Source organism: Petromyzon marinus, chromosome 3 (assembly GCF_048934315.1).
Source record: "Petromyzon marinus isolate PM22_M1 ecotype Great Lakes invasive population chromosome 3, UKy_Petmar_22M1.pri1.0, whole genome shotgun sequence".
In the NCBI taxonomy this organism is placed as follows: Eukaryota; Metazoa; Chordata; class Hyperoartia; order Petromyzontiformes; family Petromyzontidae; genus Petromyzon; species Petromyzon marinus.
The window spans coordinates 19938067-19957147 of NC_133669.1; the positions used below are offsets into that span (position 1 = coordinate 19938067).

Consider the following 19081-nt stretch of genomic DNA (forward strand, 5'->3'; position numbering starts at 1 on the left):
TAAGGTACAGTGCGACCAGTGTGGAGTGGCCCGACTCTCTCCACTGCTGGATGAGTGCCGCGCCGATCGTGGTGGCTCGGGGTGGTGGTGGTGGCGGCGGCGCGACCATACTTCACCGCGCTGGTCAATGCGGGTCGATGTGAACGAGGGGAGAAGAGACGTGGGAGCGTACACAATACGTTTATAGGACAAACATTGTCAATGTGAGTCACTCTCGCAAATGAGACTCATCCCCAGGTCTCTGGAGCTGCTTACATGGTAACACAAATACACTTGGAACTTGAGTTTGGGAGTCCTGGTTGCTTGAGTTGAAGAGTCCTGTGGGTTCTTGAGTTTGTGAGTCCTGGATGCTTGAATTTGTGAATCCTGGGTTTCAGTTCTGGGTGCTTGAATTTGTGAATCCTGGGTTCTTGAATTTGTGAGTCATGGGTTTGAGTCCTGGGTACTTAAATTTGTGAATCCTGGGTTTGATTCCTGGGTTGTTGAGTTTATGAGTCCTGGGTTCTTGAATTTGTAGATACTGGGTTCTTGAGTTTGTAGATCCTGGGTTTTTGAGTTTGTGAATCTTGGGTTCTTGGATTTGTGAGTTCTGAGTTTGAGTCCTGGGTTATTGGGTTTGTTGAGTCCTGGCTTTTAATCCTGGGTAGGGTTGCTAAGTTGAGGTCCCAGGTTTTTGGTTCGCGGCCCAATTCTCCTGTCCCTTCTCACAGAGTGGAACTTCTCCCCCGCTCGTGAAATGGAGACCAAAGTGGAGACCAACGTGGAAACCAGTGTGGACACCAACCTGGAGACCAACGTGGACACCAACGTGGAGACCAAGGCGGAGGAGACCAGGGATGAGACTCGGGGAGGAGAGACTGGAGGTCGCGGAGACTATGAAGAGGAGCGACGAGGTGATGGGGATGGAGGTGAAGTTTCATGATATAATAGTGTTAATACGCTTGATGATGGTAAAGACAGTGATGCTGAATTTATGAAGGATGGTATTGATGGTTATGGTGATTGTTAACAGCAACATCAGTGATATTAATTGCAGTCCTTTGTCAGTCCATGCCATGTCGCTCACGGAGGTTGTTTGGCCATACTTCACGCTGGGTGATGCAGGTTGGTGAAGGGGATTGGCCCAGGACTGATGCAGATGTCACTCGCTACTGATATGAGCCGTGGTCGGTAATTAATCGTGTGGTGCGCTAACCATGGCACCACCACTCCACCAGTCTATGGTCATAGCTGTGGGCAGTTGGTGTGGATGATTGTGGTGATAATGATTAAGGTTGCGGTGATGGTGGCGATTGTAACACAATTTTTGTTCCTGGGGTACTAAGTGTTATTTTTTTTATTGTTTATGCCTAAAAAGTATAGAAAATGACGATTCCACACAAACTTTGCTTTTGTGACCAGGACTTTATGTGAACGAAAGACGCAAATGCACACCACGTTTTCTCATTGAAAATAGGTCAATTTAAAAATATCACTATCCTGTTCTTGGGTCTTTCGGTAAAGTCACGTAGATAGGTTCAAAGAAAATAACAAAAAAAATACGAAAATAACAAAAAAAATACAAAAAAAACTACGACGTTTCGATCGCAACACAAGCGGTCGTCTTCAGGAAAAGACGACCGCTATGTATGTAACTTTACCGAAAGACCCAATAATATGGATTCCTGCAGTCACGAAAGCTTTAAGTCAAGATTTGTCACTGTCCTGGTCACAAAAGCAAAGTTTGTGGGGAATAATAATAGCCATTTTCTCTACTTTTGAGGCATAAGCAATTAGGAAATAACACTTACTAGCCAGGAACAAAAAAAGTTTTTTGTTACACTGTTAAATCAATGACGGTTATATTTGTGTATTTGATGTTGACGTTTCCTGTGATGAAGAAGCTGCTGGTGGCAAAGTTCATGAAGATGCCAAACGAGACCGTGATGAGGAGGAGAATGATGACGATGATGACGAGGAGGATGAGGACGATGACGAGGAGGACGAGGAGAAAATGAGCCACACGCAGTTCCTGGATGTCTTCCAGGAGGGCATGGCCAGGATCCTCCAGGACCCCCTGCTGTGCGACCTCCCCGTGGGGGTCAGTGGCGCGGGGGGGTGTGGGAGGTGGGAGGAGGTAGAGCGGTGGTACAGCGGTTCGAGCGCTGCGCTACAAACCTGAGTTCAATTTCCGCTCGCAGCCAACATTGGTGACGAATATCTGAACCTGTCGGTCCTGGGCCTCCCCTAGGTCGACTCAGCCTCAAATGAGTACCCGGTGCAGTATGTAAACATCGCCACTGAGGAGAGAAAGGCAGGCCGGGAGTGGTGCTGGACACCCACCCCCTCGTGTGCCATTCTGGGCTTCATAGGTGCTTGCTAATGGCGCTTACCCCAACAGTCTGTTAAGGCTATACGGGGAATCTTTGTCTTTGGAGATGGTAGAGTAATGTTTCTCCATCGTCATCGTCACCATAGCCTATGACCTCATCACTTATAATGCACCCCATCTGGTCAAATCTGAGAAGCCAACCAGGATTGAACATGAATAGTGTGTAGGAATGAATGAGCCTCTTTTCACACATCTCTACATGAAAAATAAAGTGTTTTTTTTTCTTTACATATTCCCGGCCTTCTGGAAGCGCATAATTTCGGCAACATTGATTCAACGTGAGTGGACCGGTTTCATTAGCAGAGTCAGGCGTGTTTGAATCTGTGCTGGAGGACTACCAGATTGTGTAAAGGCATGTACCCTCTCTGTTAGATATTGGTCCTAGTTTGATGCAAAACGTGTGGTTTGGCAATCACCATGCACACAGAGGTTGTTATAGTGCAGCACGATCTATTGTACTCTGCTTCAATGCTCCCACGTCTGTACTACTTGTCTTAAATCCACACTGACCAACACGGTAATGTTTGGTCAATCAACTCCCACGACCCGTATAGCGTAGGCAGGCTGTCATTTAGCAGTGGATGTACAGAGTGGTCGAGATGTCTTGTGACGCCCCGAATTTATTGACCTAACAGTTTGTCCCCTTCGCTTATTTATTTGTGTTTTAAATAAACCTTACTTATTTATTTCAGATGGCTGATACGAGTTCGTATACTATTGAAGAACGGCTTGTAGTGAGCATATGGGCGCATGAAAGATCACACACCAGAAAAACTATGAGAGATGTCCGAAAGGATTTTTGTGAAAGATTTAACAAAGAAGCTCCACCAAAATGGACAATACTGAGGTGGGAGCATAAGCTGTTTTCCACAGGATCGATATTGGACAAAACAAGGACTGGGAGACCTTCTACGCGAAAGGAGAAATGCGCAGCGGTTGCCCAATCGGTCGAGAGCTCGCCCAAAAAGTCACTCCGAAAAAGAGCATCCGAACTTGGCATTCCAAAAACCACACTGTTGAGGCACATGAAAGATGATCTTAAATTGAAATCTTTCAAGCCTACGCTTGTCAACGAGCTAAGTGATGCGGACTTACAAAAAAGGAGCGAAGCTTGTGGCCAGTTTCGTGAAGTTTTTGAGACACTCCCACAACGTGGTAAGGTTTCTTGTTTTCAGACGAATGTGCTATTTATCGCAGTGCACGTAATAGAAATGTTGCAAATTTTTGGAGTAAGGTTAATCCACATTATTACGAACGGTAAAAATATAATCCCCACCACATGTTATGATGTGGGTGGCGATATCAAGCAAACATTTGTATGGTCCTTATTTTTTTGATGGTTCTGTTAACCAACATTTGTATCTAACCATGTTGAAGGATTGGTTTGTTTCGCCGTTTGAACGTTTAAATCTTCTTGGGCTTGTTTGCCTTCAACAGGATGGGGCACCTGGCCACTACGCAATCTCTGTTCGAAAATTCCTAAATTAATTTTTTTTGGGGATAATTGGATGGGCCAGAGGCTCGATAAATTTTACACCACCACTTAATTGCCCTCCGAGGAGTTCTGATCTCCTCCTGTGATAGCTCACCATGGGGATGTATCAAAGGATGTGTCTCAAAAGAAAGGTACAGAACAACAGAAGATTGGAAAGATGCTCTAAAGAATAATAAACATTTTCTCAAGTGGACCTGGCAATTTTGCCTAAAATGTCTCGTAGGAAATGCCGCCGAAGGATGCTGTGCAAAGTCTATGCTGGTTCTCGGATAGACTTACTGGACCCTTAACAAGGACATTATTAATATTGACAATGATGATGATATGTAATAAAGTTATATATTGCTAACATTGCATTACACATCCATTGGTATGGAAAAAATATTCAGTTTTCGAGAATTAAATGGGGGTCACAAGACGTCTGGACCACCCTGTACATCGTCTTCCGCGTTGTCATCGTCATAAAATAGTTCACAACGGCATGGACCCAACATCCCAGTCCAGGGTCCTCAATATTTTTCATCAATTGGGGGGGGGCGGGGCATGGGGGGGGGGGCGAAGAGACGATGAGTCGGAATTCCCAGGGCGGAGCAATGCGAGGGAAGAAGCAGAAGAGGAGTGTTGCGAACTGTGGTAGTGGCAGTTGGACGCGGTGTGGATGTGCCAACGCGGCAACAGTATTCTGACAAAGCAGAGAGACGGTGACCGCGCCTGCTGTTGCCGTCGTGCGCAGGTGACGCTGGAGGAGATTCGGTCCCAGATCGCCCTGGAGCACGGCCGCGCCATGACGGTGCGGGTCGTGCGCGGAGACGGCGATATCCTGCGTAAGGAGCCAACGCTCAGCTGTGCGATGCTGGTGATGATGTTGGTAGCAATAAAAATGATGGTGGTGGTGGTGGTGGTGTTGTTGATAATGACTATGGTTGTGGCGATGATGGCAGTGGTGGCGATATTGTTTGTGGTAATAATGATGGTTGGTGATGGTGTCGATGATTGTGATGGTGGTGGTAATAATAATGATAGTGGTGGTGTTTGTGGTAATGATGAGGGTGGTGGTGATGATGACGATGATGATGTGTGTGGTGCAGCGGTCGTCGTGCAGCAGGATGCGTCGGTGCTCGACCTGAAAAAGGCGCTGCGGCGCCACATGCAGCTGAAGATGGAGCGCGAGTCTCGAACGCGCCTTGTCAGCTGGTGCGTCCCCACTCGTGCATTCTTTTTGTCATCGTCAGCCATGATCTGTCCGCTTCTGGATGACATTAACTCTTTTATCTGCCATTCCATTGTTAGCCTCGGCCACCGGCCGTCGTCGATTTCGGCGACGACGTGTCCTGCCCCCTTCGCCTGATTTTAATCGTCGACGTGATGTCTATTACTTGTGTGTCTTTGACTCATGCCTTCATCTTCCTTACCCTTGCTACAATCTAAAGCATTCACCTCGGCATGCTTCTTTGGAAAAATGTTCAGCTTGCTATATATCACAGAGGATTGAAATCTTTCTTTACATTAGGCATATATAAACATGCTTTTAAATATACAAAGACTCCCGTAGAGTTGCACGAACTCGTACCGTATACACACTCGCATGAGGCATGTTTATTTTGTGACGCACACACATTAGGAGTGCAATTCATTGCCCAGCCAGCACTTCTGCAGAACATGCGAGTGCGTATGTTTGCTTGGGGAGCGGTGATACAGTCAGTGCACAGCGCTACGAATATCTGAACCCTAACACGCCTGTATTATTGACGGAAAGGGTAAAGCCTATTCTTTTTCATATTTTTTTCTCATCATCTGAACCAGTCTTGGGCCTCCCCTAGGTAGACTCGGCCTTAAATGACTACCAGGTGCAGCGCGTAAACATCAGCATTGGGGAAACGAAGGCAGCTAGGCGTTGAGCTGGCCACCCAAACCCTCGTGTAACCTGCAGGCTTTCATGGGTGCTCACGAACAGTCCGTTAAGGCTCTACGGGGGATCTTTGTCTGTGCGCAGGAGGTACGTGTGGAGGACCTACCACCTGGTGTTTGAGGGGCACCAGCTGCTCGATGATTCCAAGCTGCTCAAGGAGTGAGTTTCGGCATCCACCTCGCGTCCACCCACTGGGGGTGTTGATGACGACAGCCCTCCCACGCCCCCACCCTCTTCACGCGATCCCTCGCTGCTCTCAGCATCGCTTCGGATACCGATTTTGGTGGAAATTCTACATTCCTATGGTTGGGCCGTCCTCTCTTTGGTAGAGCCACTTGATTTCCCATAAAGTGACTACTCATTTTGCGGACCCAAGACCAATTTGTTGATGATAATGATGACGATTATTGGCTGCCTCGAGTCCTGACCGGAAGTGCAAGTCTCGAGATCTCTGACCACGGTTGCATCTCCAATTAAATGAACGTCTCCTGTCGCCACAGCTACGGCATCCGGAACCGCGACGAGGTGACCTTCGGCAAGACGCTGCGCAAACGGTAGCCGACCATCGCCGACCCAAGTCGCCGGGTCTGACACCGCGGCATCTTGGTGTTGACGTTCGTCGCCGCTGCGATGTCTCTGGAGGAGACCGGGAACTCAAAGGGAAAGGGGAACTGGTGACCCTGGGAGGAGATCGGATACCGATAACCTTTATTTCATACCATCTGAGAACCTATTTGAGAACGAGATATTTGTTTCAGGGGAGGTCAAGGAACCTGGGAGGAATCCGTAGGCCCTGAGATGAGCTCATGGAGATCAGGGCTGTATTATTGAGCAGATGGGGACCCAGGGCAGAGTACACGGTTGAGACCAGCAGTCCGGGAAAATCTGGGAGATCAGGGATACCCAGGAGAAGGCTGAGACCGAGAGAGAGAATATCGAGGCCCTAGAGGAAAAAGGCCCCTTACCCAATATTTCAATTTGTCGGCGAACACGCGTCTAACCAGGCCACCCACAGGTGGAATGGTTTATTTTTACAGTTGTGTTATTGTTCACGTCGGATTTTATGTTTAAGTTCTGGTTGTTGCGACTACGGCATTTTAAGATGGTAATTGCGATGGCGTTTTCTGCTGGCGTGAAGTAAAGAAATACAATTTCCCCCCGCTTCCCTGAGACATTTGAGTGGCGTGTGAATGTTTCATGTTCTCAGTACAGCCACCAACGACCTAGAAACCCCCCCCCCCCCCCATCGAATACAATAGATTTGGTTTTGCGTTTCATTCCATTGATCCTGCCCTGTGAGATCATTCGACACAGAAAGGTCAACAAATCTACCGGTTGTGCCAAGTGGAGTGGGTGGCATTGTGGTAAGCACAGTGAGTGCTCTCTGAACCCCAACTGCTCGAGTTTGATTCTCGCCGAACAGCTACAACAAAAACATTCGGAGCAGCAGGGCTTTAATTTGTCCTCGTAGCGCGCTTTACCACGTGGTGGCGCTGTGGCTCAAGCGCCGTGGTTCGCAGCCTAAAAAAAGTGCTTAATGCTGTGAAGGGTCATTGCCTGAAACGTCGCCTGTTATATAATTTTAAAGGCAACAGTGTTCATGACGAACTCGTTGACTTTATTTGAATAGCTCTGCTTGTGCATCACTGGCAACACGGCATCACCAAATCGTCTGAGGTTAGGGCTGGGTTATGAACAGGTTATGGGTTGGGTTTGGCTTGTAGTTTGTGATTGGGTTGTAGGTATGGTAATGGTTGAAATGATCGTTCGGATTATGATTAGATGTGTGGTGAGGTTTAGGATTTACTTGAAGGTAATCGAAGTGTAAATATGTGTAAAATAGGGATTTGGAATTATACAGTTAATTCGACAAGGTGTATTTCTTGGGAGTGGGTAGGATATGGGATACGGTTAGGATCCGCGTTAGGGTTATTGTTTGGATTGGGGTGTTTGTGTTGGGTGTAGGGGTAGGTATAGGGTGTAGGGCTAGTGCTGAGTGTAGGGCTAGTGCTGAGTGTAGGGCTAGTGTTTGTGTGTAGGGCTAGTGCTGAGTGTAGGGCTAGTGTTTGTGTGTAGGGCTAGTGCTGAGTGTAGGGCTAGTGCTGAGTGTAGGGCTAGTATTTGTGTGTAGGGCTAGTGCTGAGTGTAGGGCTAGTGTTTGTGTGTAGGGCTAGTGCTGAGTGTAGGACTAGTGCTGAGTGTATGGCTAGTGCTGAGTGTAGGGCTAGTGTTGAGTGTGGGGCTAGTGCTGAGTGCAGGGCTAGTGCCGAGTGTAGGGTTAGTGCTGAGTGTAGGGCTAGTGTTTGTGTGTAGGGCTAGTGCTGAGTGTAGGGCTAGTGCTGAGTGTAGGGCTAGTGCTGAGTGTAGGGCTAGTACTGAGTGTGGGGCTAGTGCTGAGTGTAGGGCTAGTGCTGAGTGTAGGGCTAGTGCTGTGTGTAGGGCTAGTGCTGAGTGTAGGGCTAGTGCTGAGTGTAGGACTAGTGCTGAGTGTAGGGTCAGTGTTGAGTGTAGGGCTAGTGCTGAGTGTAGGGCTAGTGCTGAGTGTAGGGCCAGTGCTGAGTGTAGGGCTAGTGCTGAGTGTAGGGCTAGTGTTTGTGTGTAGTGCTAGTGCTGAGTGTAGGGATAGTGCTGAGTGTAGGACTAGTGTTTGTGTGTAGGGCTAGTGCTGAGTGTAGGGCTAGTGCTGAGTGTAGGGCTGGTGTTTGTATGTAGGGCTAGTGCTGAGTGTAGGGCTAGTGCTGAGTGTAGGGCTAGTGCTGAGTGTAGGGCTAGTGCTGAGTGTAGGGCTAGTGTTTGTGTGTAGGGCCAGTGCTGAGTGTAGGGCTAGTGCTGAGTGTAGGGCTAGTGCTGAGTGTAGGGCTAGTGCTGAGTGTAGGGCTAGTGCTGAGTGTAGGGCTAGTGTTTGTGTGTAGGGCCAGTGCTGAGTGTAGGGCTAGTGCTGAGTGTAGGGCTAGTGTTTGTGTGTAGGGCTAGTGCTGAGTGTAGGGCTAGTGCTGAGTGTAGGGCTAGTGTTTGTGTGTAGGGCTAGTGCTGAGTGTAGGGCTAGTGCTGAGTGTAGGGCTAGTGTTTGTGTGTAGGGCTAGTGCTGAGTGTAGGGCTAGTGCTGAGTGTAGGGCTAGTGTTTGTGTGTAGGGCTAGTGCTGAGTGTAGGGCTAGTGCTGAGTGTAGGGCTAGTGTTTGTGTGTAGGGCTAGTGCTGAGTGTAGGGCTAGTGCTGAGTGTAGGGCTAGTGTAGGACGTGCTGAGTGTAGGGCTAGTGCTGAGTGTTGGGCTAGTGTTTGTGTGTAGGGCTAGTGCTGAGTGTAGGGCTAGTGCTGAGTATAGGGCTAGTGTTTGTGTGTAGGGCTAGTGCTGAGTGTAGGGCTAGCGCTGAGTGTAGGGCTAGTGTTTGTGTGTAGGGCTAGTGCTGAGTGTAGGGCTAGTGCTGAGTGTAGGGCTAGTGTTTGTGTGTAGGGCTAGTGCTGAGTGTAGGGCTAGTGCTGAGTGTAGGGTTAGTGTAGGACTAGTGCTGAGTGTAGGGTTAGTGCTGAGTGTAGGTCTAGTTTTTGTGTGTAGGGCTAGTGCTGAGTGTAGGGCTAGTGTTGGGTGTAGGGCTAGTGTTTGTGTGTAGGGCTAGTGCTGAGTGTAGGGCTAGTGTTTGTGTGTAGGGCTAGTGCTGAGTGTAGGGCTAGTGCTGAGTGTAGGGCTAGTGTTTGTGTGTAGGGCTAGTGCTGAGTGTAGGGCTAGTGCTGAGTGTAGGGCTAGTGTTTGTGTGTAGGGCTAGTGCTGAGTGTAGGGCTAGTGCTGAGTGTAGGGCTAGTGTTTGTGTGTAGGGCTAGTGCTGAGTGTAGGGCTAGTGCTGAGTGTAGGGCTAGTGATTGTGTGTAGGGCTAGTGCTGAGTGTAGGGCTAGTGCTGAGTGTAGGGGTAGTGTTTGTGTGTAGGGCTAGTGCTGAGTGTAGGGCTAGTGCTGAGTGTAGGGCTAGTGCTGAGTGTAGGGCTAGTGTTTGTGTGTAGGGCTAGTATTTGTGTGTAGGGCTAGTGCTGAGTGTAGGGCTAGTGCTGAGTGTAGGGCTAGTGCTGAGTGTAGGGCTAGTGTTTGTGTAGGGCTAGTGCTGAATGTAGGGCTAGTGCTGAGTGTAGGGCTAGTGTTTGTGTAGGGCTAGTGCTGAGTGTAGGGCTAGTGCTGAGTGTAGGGCTAGTGCTGAGTGTAGGGCTAGTGCTAAGTGTAGGGCTAGTGCTGAGTGTAGGGCTAGTGCTGAGTGTAGGGCTAGTGCTGAGTGTAGGGCTAGTGTTTGAGTGTAGGGCTAGTGTTTGAGTGTAGGGCTAGTATTTGTGTGTAGGGCTAGTGTTTGTGTGTAGGGCCAGTGTTTGTGTTGGCTGTTGGCCCAGTGCTCGTGCTGGGTGCCGGGTGAGGAACAGCAGTGGCAGTGGCGCGCAGGGGGTGAGTTGGCCCGGCTCGGATTTCCGTCGCGCGCCCCGAGCGCTTTCATCTCTGCTCGTGCTGAAGCCATTAGCGCGCTGCCCCGTGACCTCAACGAATCGATGGGGTTTTAATTCAATTTTATTTACGTGTACATCAGTACATACTCGCCCTGGCAGCTGTGAAAATACAAATAGATATGTTACGCCTGTGTAAGCTTTTTACGCGCGTTCGGCTTTTGGTGAAAGCCATATTTGGGACCCAAATCAATCGACCGCGATCAGCCCTTAGTGGTTCGAAACAAAATATTACATAGTACCGTACCACTTTGTTGAAATCCGCCTTCTTCACATGTGAATAGACCGGCGTCGGTCATAGGAATGTGGAATTTCCACCATTGGTTCAGGGTTGTTAGATCGCGCGGGGAGGCACTTTTGGCCTTGTTGCGAGGATTTAATGACAAACAACCGTGGAGATGGCAAACCTGTCAACCCCTTATCAGTGCCCTGCCTTATTACAGACCAATTCAGACATTATTGGTCACCCAGTGCCCTTATAGATCTCAACGTTCATCCTTCAAAGTCCCTTCGCAATGGAGAAACACAAACAAGTAGACAAAAACAGTTTTTTTTTTTTGCCCGCATGAAAACGGCTGTACTCAGTATGGACCTGAAAACTCAATTTACCTGTACGAGAATACGGGGGTTAAATCGTATGGGATGACAGCTATGCGATGGAGCAATGCAATCAGCTGGTGTGCAGGAGCTGAATGGGTTGTTACAGTCGCAAGAGTGCGAGAGATGGCAACGGCTTTTGGGAGGCCTTCATCCAGCAGTTGATCGAGCGCGGATGATTATGATGATGATGGCGACGACAATGGATATTAATTTTAAATCGCTATCTAGAACGAGCCTCTCAGAGTCTCGACACAATCTTTTCAGGAGGGTCTTGCTGAGAATATTTGGCCCAAGTATCGGAACTCATCCACAAAACCTACTTTTGCTGGACTGCCTGCTGCAGTAGGCGCGCTGCGCCAAGGCCCCTGAATCCAAGTTCAATTCCTGCTCACGACCAAATAACAGTGGCGAATATTTTCAACCTATGGTCCTGAGACCCCCCCCCCCTCTAGGTCGACTCAGCCTTAAATATGTACCCAGTACGGTGTGTAAACAACAGTGCTGGGGAGACAAAGGCGGCCGGGACGTTGATAATTTCCACCCACCCCATTTTCTTCCGTGCCATCCTTCATAGGTGCTTGCTATAAGAGCACTGGTCCCAACAGTCTATACGGGGGATCTTTGGTTTTGTGATGATATTTGCGTGTTAAGTGCGTAACGGTGTATGGAAGCTACCTGGCCCATCGGTCCATGCTAAGCTTCGGGTTTTTTCGGCCACAGTTAAGCCTCTCTTATCTTCTGCGTGCTTGCGAAACGCGGACCCATTTACAGAACGGACGTCTGAGCAGGCTTGAAACATTCAGGTAGGCCTTGTCTACATTCCATCCTGGGTTTAATCAGACTGGATTGTGTGAGGAGCTCACAAATCCTTGAGCGATCTGGACACAGTCCCATCGGTGAGCTCCTCCGGCGGGCAATGCTGCGTTGGCTGGGTCACGGAGCCCGCATGTCTAGCCACCGCATGCCCAGCCACCGCGTGCCCAGCCACCGCGTGCCCAGCCACCGCATGCCCAGCCACCGCATGTCCAGCCACCGCATGCCCAATCAGCTTCTGTTAGGCCGGTTAGAGGTGGCTAAAAACGTACGCCGCACGGGCTGCAGAAGAGATTGACCGATGCCGTACGGGAGGATGTGGAGCTGAGTGGACTTGCCGATGACTGGTACCAGCGGTGTCAAGATCGGCCTCCGTGGAGGAGGCTCGTGAAGGACGCTGCTACCGGGCAGTTGGAGGCAGTCGCCCTCCAGCAACAACGGAGGAGCGACGCTCACAACAGCGAGCGGAGCGCCGGGCGAATAAAACGCAGAAAGTTGGCACAGTAGCATAGCTGATGGATCTACCAGTCGTCTCAGTCAGTCGACCCATGACACCTGGGTCTGTGCCGTGACCTCCTGTCAGCGGCGTGCCTTGGACACTTCACGTGGCCTCAATGTGCACCTCGCCTGGTGAACACTGTTGTTCAGCGTCTGTGTGTGTGTGTGGGGGTCTATGTGTGTGTGTGTATGTCTGTGTGTGTGTGTCTGTGTGTGTGTGTGTCTGTGTCTCTGTGTGTGTGTGGGTCTCTGTGTATGTGTGTCTCTGTGTGTATGTGGGTCTCTGTGTCTGTGTGTGTGGGTCTCTGTGTGTGGGTCCGTGTGTGTGTGTGTGGGTCTCTGTGTGTGGGTCTCTGTGTCTGTGTGGGTCTCTGTGTGTGTGTGTGAGTCTGTGTGGGTGTGTGGGTCTGTGTGTGTGTGTGTGGGTCTGTGTGTGTGTCTCTGTGTTTGTGTGGGTCTCTGTGTGTGGGTCTCTGTGTGTGTGGGTCTATGTGTGTGTTTGGGTTTCTGTGTGTGTGTCTCTCAGTGCGTGGGGGGGGTATTTCTGTGCGTGGGGGGGGGGGGGTCTCTGTGTGTGTGTGGGTGTGTGGATCTGTGTGTGTGTGTGTCTCTGTGTTTGTGTGGGTCTCTGTGTGTGGGTCTCTGTGTGTGTGGGTCTATGTGTGTGTTTGGGTTTCTGTGTGTGTGTCTCTCAGTGCGTGGGGGGGGTATTTCTGTGCGTGGGGGGGGGGGGGGTCTCTGTGTGTGTGTGGGTGTGTGGATCTGTGTGTGTGTGGGTCTCTGTGTCTGTGTGGGTCTCTGTGTGTGTGTGAGTCTGTGTGGGTGTGTGGGTCTGTGTGTGTGTGTGGGTCTGTGTGTGTGTCTCTGTGTTTGTGTGTGTGTGGGTCTCTGTGTGTGGGTCTATGTGTGTGTGTGGGTTTCTGTGTGTGTGTGTCTCTCAGTGCGTGGGGGGGGGGGGGTATTTCTGTGCGTGGGGGGGGGGGTCTCTCTGTGTGTGTGGGTGTGTGGATCTGTGTGTGTGTGGGTCTCTGTGTGTGTGTGGGTCTCTCTGTGCGTGGGGGGGGGGGGGGTCTCTGTGTGTGTGGGTCTCTGTGTGTGTGGGTCTCTGTGTGTGTGTGTGTGTGGGTCTCGCTGTGCGTTGGGGGGGGGGTCTCTGTGTGTGTGGGTCTCTGTGTGTGTGGGTCTCTGTGTGTGTGTGCGGGTCTCTGTGTGTGTGTGTGGGTCTCGCTGTACGTTGGGGGGCGGTCTCTGTGTGTGTGGGTCTGTGTTGTTGTTGTTTTGGGGGAGCGGTAGTGTAGTGGTTAGCGCTACGCTGCGCTACATATCCGGCTTCCCTGGTTCGATTCCCGCTCACGGCCAACAACACCGGTGACGATTATCTAAACCGGTCCTGGGCCTCCCCTAGATCGACCCAGCCTCAAATGAGTACCCGGTGGCGGTGTGTAAACATCGCCACTGGGGGAGACAAAGGCGGCTGGGGGCGTCGTGTTGGCGATCCACCCTCTCGTGCGCCGTGCCGGCCTTTATAAGTGCTGCTCGCTAACAGCACTTGCCCCTACGGTCTGTTACAGGCTACACGGGAGATCTTTGTCTTTGTCGTTAGGGCGAGCGTTACGGTAACGCGCACTCCCACCCCACCCCCCCGTGGGCATCGTACGGAGGGGGGGGGGGGTTGAGTGCGCCTCTGCGCGGCACACTACGGCCGCTCCACGTCCTCGCAGAAACAATGGAAGAAGCGTCGCGCGCATCCTCATCACTACTCGCACGACCACCACCATCAGCAGCAGCAACATCATCAGCAGCAGCAACAACAGCAGCAGCAACAACAGCAGCAACAACATCAGCAGCAGCAGCGGGTCTGGAGAGCCATCGGACATCTCCGATTCGTCTGTAAGAGCAGCAACGGCACTCGCGCGTTTGTGTGTGAGTGGTGCGGTGTGAGTGGTGTGTGTGTGTGAGTGTGTGGTGTGTGAGTGGTGTGTGTGAGTAGTCTGTGTGTGGTGTGTGTGTGAGTGGTGCGGTGTGTGTGAGTGGTGTGTGTGAGTGGTGCGGTGTGAGTGGTGCGGTGTGAGTGGTGCGGTGTGAGTGGTGTGTGTGAGTGGTGTGGGTGAGTGTGTGGTGTGTGTGAGTGGTGCGGTGTGAGTGGTGTGTGTGAGTGGTGTGTGTGAGTGAGTGGTGTGTGTGAGTGAGTGGTGTGTGAGTGGTGCGTGAGTGGTGCGGTGTGAGTGGTGTGTGTGAGTAGTCTGTGTGTGGTGTGTGTGTGAGTGGTGCGGTGTGTGTGAGTGGTGTGTGTGTGTGTGAGTGGTGCGGTGTGTGAGCGAGTTAGCGCAGCATGGCTGAAGTGTGCTAGGTGTGTGCTAGGTGTGTGTTGAGTGTGTGCTAGGTGTGTGTTGAGTGTGTGCTAGGTGTGTATTGAGTGTGTGCTAGGTGTGTGTTGAGTGTGTGTTGTGTGTGTGCTAGGTGTGTGTGTTGATTGTGTGCTAGGTGTGTATTGAGTGTGTATTGAGTGTGTGCTAGGTGTGTGTATTGAGTGTGTGCTAGGTGTGTGTTGAGTGTGTGTTGAGTGTGTGCTAGGTGTGTATTGAGTGTGTGCTAGGTGTGTGTTGAGTGTGTGTTGAGTGTGTGCTAGGTGTGTGTGTGAGGGCGAGTGTGTGTTAGTGAGTATTGGAATGCGTGTTGGCGTGTGACTACGTGTGTACCTGTGTGTGCTGGTTAATGGCTACTGTGTGTGTTGTGTGTTTTAGTGCTTGTTGGCGTCTTTTCGTGTGGATGTGTGCATCTCCGAGTACTGGCGCGTGTTGCTGTGCATTACGATTCGTGTTTTTGTACTATGCACTAGAGTAGTGCATAGTACAGTGGACTTAAGTGCAGTTGTCAATGTGATTGTGAGAGTGTGTGAGCAAGTGGGTTTGAGTGTGACTGTGTGTGAGCGAGTATGTGATTGTGTGAGTTTGGTGTGTTGTGACTGAGAGTGAGTGAGTGGGACTGTTGGTGTGACTGTGTGTGTGCGTATGACTGTGAGTGTGTTGGTGTGTGTGACTGTGTGAGTGTGATGGTGTGTGTGTGACTGTGAGTGTGATGGTGTGTGTGTGACTGTGAGTGTGATGATGTGTGTGTGACTGTGAGTGTGATGGTGTGTGTGTGACTGTGAGTGTGATGGTGTGTGTGTGACTGTGTGAGACTGAGTGGAGGTGTGTGAGTGTGTGTGACTGTGTGAGTGTGTGTGAGTGTGTGTGTGACTGTGTGAGTGTGATGGTGTGTGTGTGACTGTGAGTGTGATGGTGTGTGTGTGACTGTGAGTGTGATGGTGGGTGTGAGTGCGATGGTGCGTGTGATGGTGTGTGATGGTGTGTGAGTGTGATTGTGTGTGAGTGTGATTGTGTGAGTGTGATTGTGTGAGTGGAGGTGTGTGATGGTGTGTGTGAGTATGTGTGACTGTGTGAGTGTGATGGTGTGTGTGTGTGAGTGCGATGGTGTGTGTGAGTGTGATGGTGTGTGTGTGACTGTGTGAGTGTGATGGTGTGTGCGAGTGTGTGTGACTGTGTGAGTGTGATGGTGTGTTAGTGTGAGTGTGGTGGTGTGAGTGTGTGTGACTGTGTGAGTGGAGTGTGTGATGGTGTGTGACTGCGTGAGTGTGATGGTGTGTGTGTGACTGTGTGATGGTGTGTGTGATGGTGTGTGTGAGTGTATGATTGTTTGTTGGAGGAGGTGATGGTGGTGGTGGCGGCGAAGCGATTTTACATAAAACCCGGCGTGTCACGTAGCAGAGAGAGAGAGGAGACGCGGGGTGGGGGTGCGGGGAGTGAATCGCTCACCCCCCCACTCACCCCCCTACTCACCCCCCCGCTCACCCCCCCACTCACCTCCCACTCACCTCCCACTCACCCCCCCGCTCACCCCCCACTCACCCCCCACTCACCCCCCACTCACTCACACCTCTCCCCACCACCCACTCACAGCGCGGAGCACAACGAGGAGGGAGGAGGAGGATGAAAGCCAAGACGACGACGATGGTGGTGGTGGTGGCGGTGGTGCTGCTACTGATGGCGATGATGGCATTGCCCGATGAGTAGCAAGCGACCTGGAGCTCTCTCCGTCTCTCCGCAAAAACAAACGAATTTAACTCAAGGGCAGAATATTCTACGCTGCAATTGACATCTGCCTCATTTGTCGTGATTTAAAAAAATATATATTTAAAAAGTCTAGATTCGCGTGTTTAGTTCGTTGTCCTTACCCCCACCCCGCCGCACCTCCGATTAGCACGGTTGGCATCGTACGGTGCGAACGAAGTTCAACGTACCACCCTCCCTCCCCCCCACACTGCACGCGGAGTCGAGGGGGGCCATGGTGGATATGGGTAGGAGGTGGTGCTTCGCGGTGCTGGGCACCGTGATAATGATGGCATCGTTTCTGCTGATGCTCGAACAACAGAGCGCGCTTAGCGCATCGGAGATGAGACCCCTCGTGATCACCACCTCGTCGGCATCAGCATCCTCGGCGGCAGCAGCGGCAGGGAAATCAAACGTGGACCTGACATCGAGAGAACTTTTGCGCCGATGGCAAGGCAGGTCGAGAAGTGGCAGCAGCAGCAGCAATCAAAACGACATCAGTAGTCTACAAAACAACAGCAGCAGCAGTATCAGCAAGGTCCCGAATAGTCTCACGAAATTCTTCAGCACCGTGAGCGGTGGTGGAGGAGGTTTAAGGCATCTCAAGGCAGGGCTTGGACAACGCGAGGCTGTAATGATGCAGCAGCAGCAGCTGCTGCTGCAGGGACACCAACAACAACAACAACATCAGCAGCACGGATCGCTTGCAGGAGCTGCGTCGGACGACCTCCGGGACTACTCGCCCCTCGAGCAGCGAGATGGAGGAGGCGCAGGTGGATGGACGATGGGAGACGGTGGCGATGGTGGCGGTGGTGGTGGACACCACGAGGACACGCGGCCTCGGCGTGACCTGAAGTCCTCGGATATCTTCGTAGCGGTGAAGACGACGGGGAAGTTCCACGCCAGCCGGATGAGGCTGCTGCTGCGCACCTGGGTGTCTCGCGCGAGGGAACAGGTGAGGGAGGGGGCGATTGAGGTGTGGAGGGAGAGGCAGATGAGGGTGGGGGTCACACGTGGACAGGTAGAAATGTGTGTACCTGCACAGGTGTGTGTGTACCTGCACAGGTGTGTGTACTTGTACAGGTGTGTGTGTACCTGCACAGGTGTGTGTGTACCTGCACAGGTGTGTGTGTACCTGCACAGGTGTGTGTATTTGTACAGGTGTGTGTACTTGCACAGGTGTGTGTGTACCTGCACAGGTGTGTGTACTTGTACAGGTGTGTGTGTACCTGCACAGGTGTGTGTACTTGCACAGGTGTGTGTGTACCTGCACAGGTGTGTGTACTTGTACAGGTGTGTGTACCTGCACAGGTGTGTGTGTACCTGCACAGGTGTGTGTGTACCTGCACAGGTGTGTGTGTACCTGCACAGGTGTGTGTGTGTGTGGGGAGCGGTAGTGTAAGGGTTAGCGCGCTGCGCTATGAACCCGACGACACGAGTTCGATTCCCCCTCACGTCCAATACCAGTGACGATTATCTGAACCGGTCGGTCCTGGACCTCCCCTAGGTCGACTCAGCCTCAAATGAGTACCTGGTGTGATGTCTAAACATAAAAAACACAATGGCGGGCGGGCGTGGTGCTGGCCACTCACTCCATCGTGTGCCTTACCTGCCTTCATAGGTGTTCGCAAACAGCACTTGCCCCAAAAATCTGTTAAGGTTATACGGGGGGTCTTTGCCTGTGTGTGTGCCTGTAGATACAGGTGTGTGTGTGTGTATCTGTAGATATATGTGTACCTGTACAGGTGTGAGTATTCAGATGTTATTGTATGTACCTGTATGTGCGTGTTTGTAGGGGTATTTGTGTGTTCACGGCACGTTTCTGAATATGTACATCCGTGGCTGCGTATCTGTACCGTACATGTGCATTGGTGTGCATGTGTGTGTATGTATGTTAAGCATAGATATAGGTTGTGTGTGTGCGTGCAAAAAGTGGGCTACTAGATCACTTGCCCCAAAAATCTGCCAAGGCTTCATGGGTGATCTTTGTATTTGTGTGTGCAATATGTATATGTGGGTGTATGTGGGTGTATGTGGGTATATGTGGGTGTATGTGGGTATATGTGGGTGTATGTGGGTATATGTGGGTATATGTGGGTATATGTGGGTGTATGTGACCGTAGTGATGCGAGTGGGGAGCGGTGGTGCAGCGGTTAGCGCCAACACCGGTGACGATTATTTGATGAACCGGTCCCGAGTCTCACCTAGGTCGACTCGGCCTCAAATAAGTACCTGGTGCGGTGTGTAAACATCGCCACTGGGGAGACAAAGGCGGCCGGGCGTGGTGCTGGCCACCCACCCCGTCGTGTGCCGTGCCGGCCTTCTTAGGTGCTCCTCGCTAGCAGCACTTGCCCCTACAGTCTTTACCAGGGATCTTTGGTTGTGTGATGACTCGCGTTGTTGTAATGTGTGCACGTGTCGCTATTTTAATCTGAGATGGCTCCCAAATATCACTTTTCGGAATTTATAATTCTGAAGAAGTCTTCCGAACGTCGCCGAGAATAACCTCCCCCCTCCTATCCAAGCCCCCCTCCCCTCACCTCTCTACCCAAGCCCCCTCCCCCCATCCGACCCCCCCCCTCTCTACCCGAGCCCCCCATCCGAGCCCCCCCCCTACCCGACCACCTCCATTCTAATTCGTGCTTTCCATCTGCTCCATTACCTTCCTCGTGCTCTCTCATCGTCGTAATTCGACCCTCGTCAAGGGGAGGGTGGTTGAGAGGGGGGTTCTTTTATAATCCATCCTAAATATGTTCTTCCATTTTCTGGCAGAGATTGTGTGGCCTTTACATTTCCACCGTAGTCCACA

General features: G+C 51.3%; 2 protein-coding genes across 2 annotated transcripts in view; both read left to right on the forward strand.

Annotated features, from left to right (window-relative positions):
• The first annotated feature begins 10 nt into the window (after positions 1 to 10).
• On the forward strand, positions 11 to 6947 carry SNRNP25 (small nuclear ribonucleoprotein U11/U12 subunit 25). Its single transcript, XM_032978398.2, has 7 exons — positions 11 to 203; positions 711 to 908; positions 1881 to 2080; positions 4600 to 4690; positions 4955 to 5060; positions 5860 to 5934; positions 6276 to 6947. Exons 2-7 carry the CDS (start codon positions 737 to 739, stop codon positions 6331 to 6333), a joined length of 702 nt encoding a protein of 233 aa, XP_032834289.2. The 5' UTR covers positions 11 to 203; positions 711 to 736; the 3' UTR covers positions 6334 to 6947.
• A 6878-nt stretch (positions 6948 to 13825) lies between these two features.
• LOC116956645 (beta-1,3-N-acetylglucosaminyltransferase radical fringe-like) overlaps positions 13826 to 19081 on the forward strand; it is a 42191-nt gene continuing 36935 nt past the window's right edge. The window contains exons 1-2 of the mRNA XM_032978420.2: positions 13826 to 14053; positions 16123 to 17227. Coding sequence (XP_032834311.2) covers positions 16508 to 17227 — 720 coding nt within the window. The 5' untranslated portion in view covers positions 13826 to 14053; positions 16123 to 16507. The remainder of the gene's footprint in view (positions 14054 to 16122; positions 17228 to 19081) is intronic.

What these genes read in the sequence shown, in the direction of transcription:
- SNRNP25 (XM_032978398.2), top strand. Translation starts at nt 737, where the DNA reads ATGGAGACCAAAGTGGAGACCAACGTGGAAACCAGTGTGGACACCAAC. An exon ending in TGTGCGACCTCCCCGTGGGG is followed by an intron (nt 2,081 to 4,599) that starts GTCAGTGGCGCG and finishes CGTCGTGCGCAG; the next exon opens with GTGACGCTGGAGGAGATTCG. An exon ending in GATTCCAAGCTGCTCAAGGA is followed by an intron (nt 5,935 to 6,275) that starts GTGAGTTTCGGC and finishes CTGTCGCCACAG; the next exon opens with CTACGGCATCCGGAACCGCG.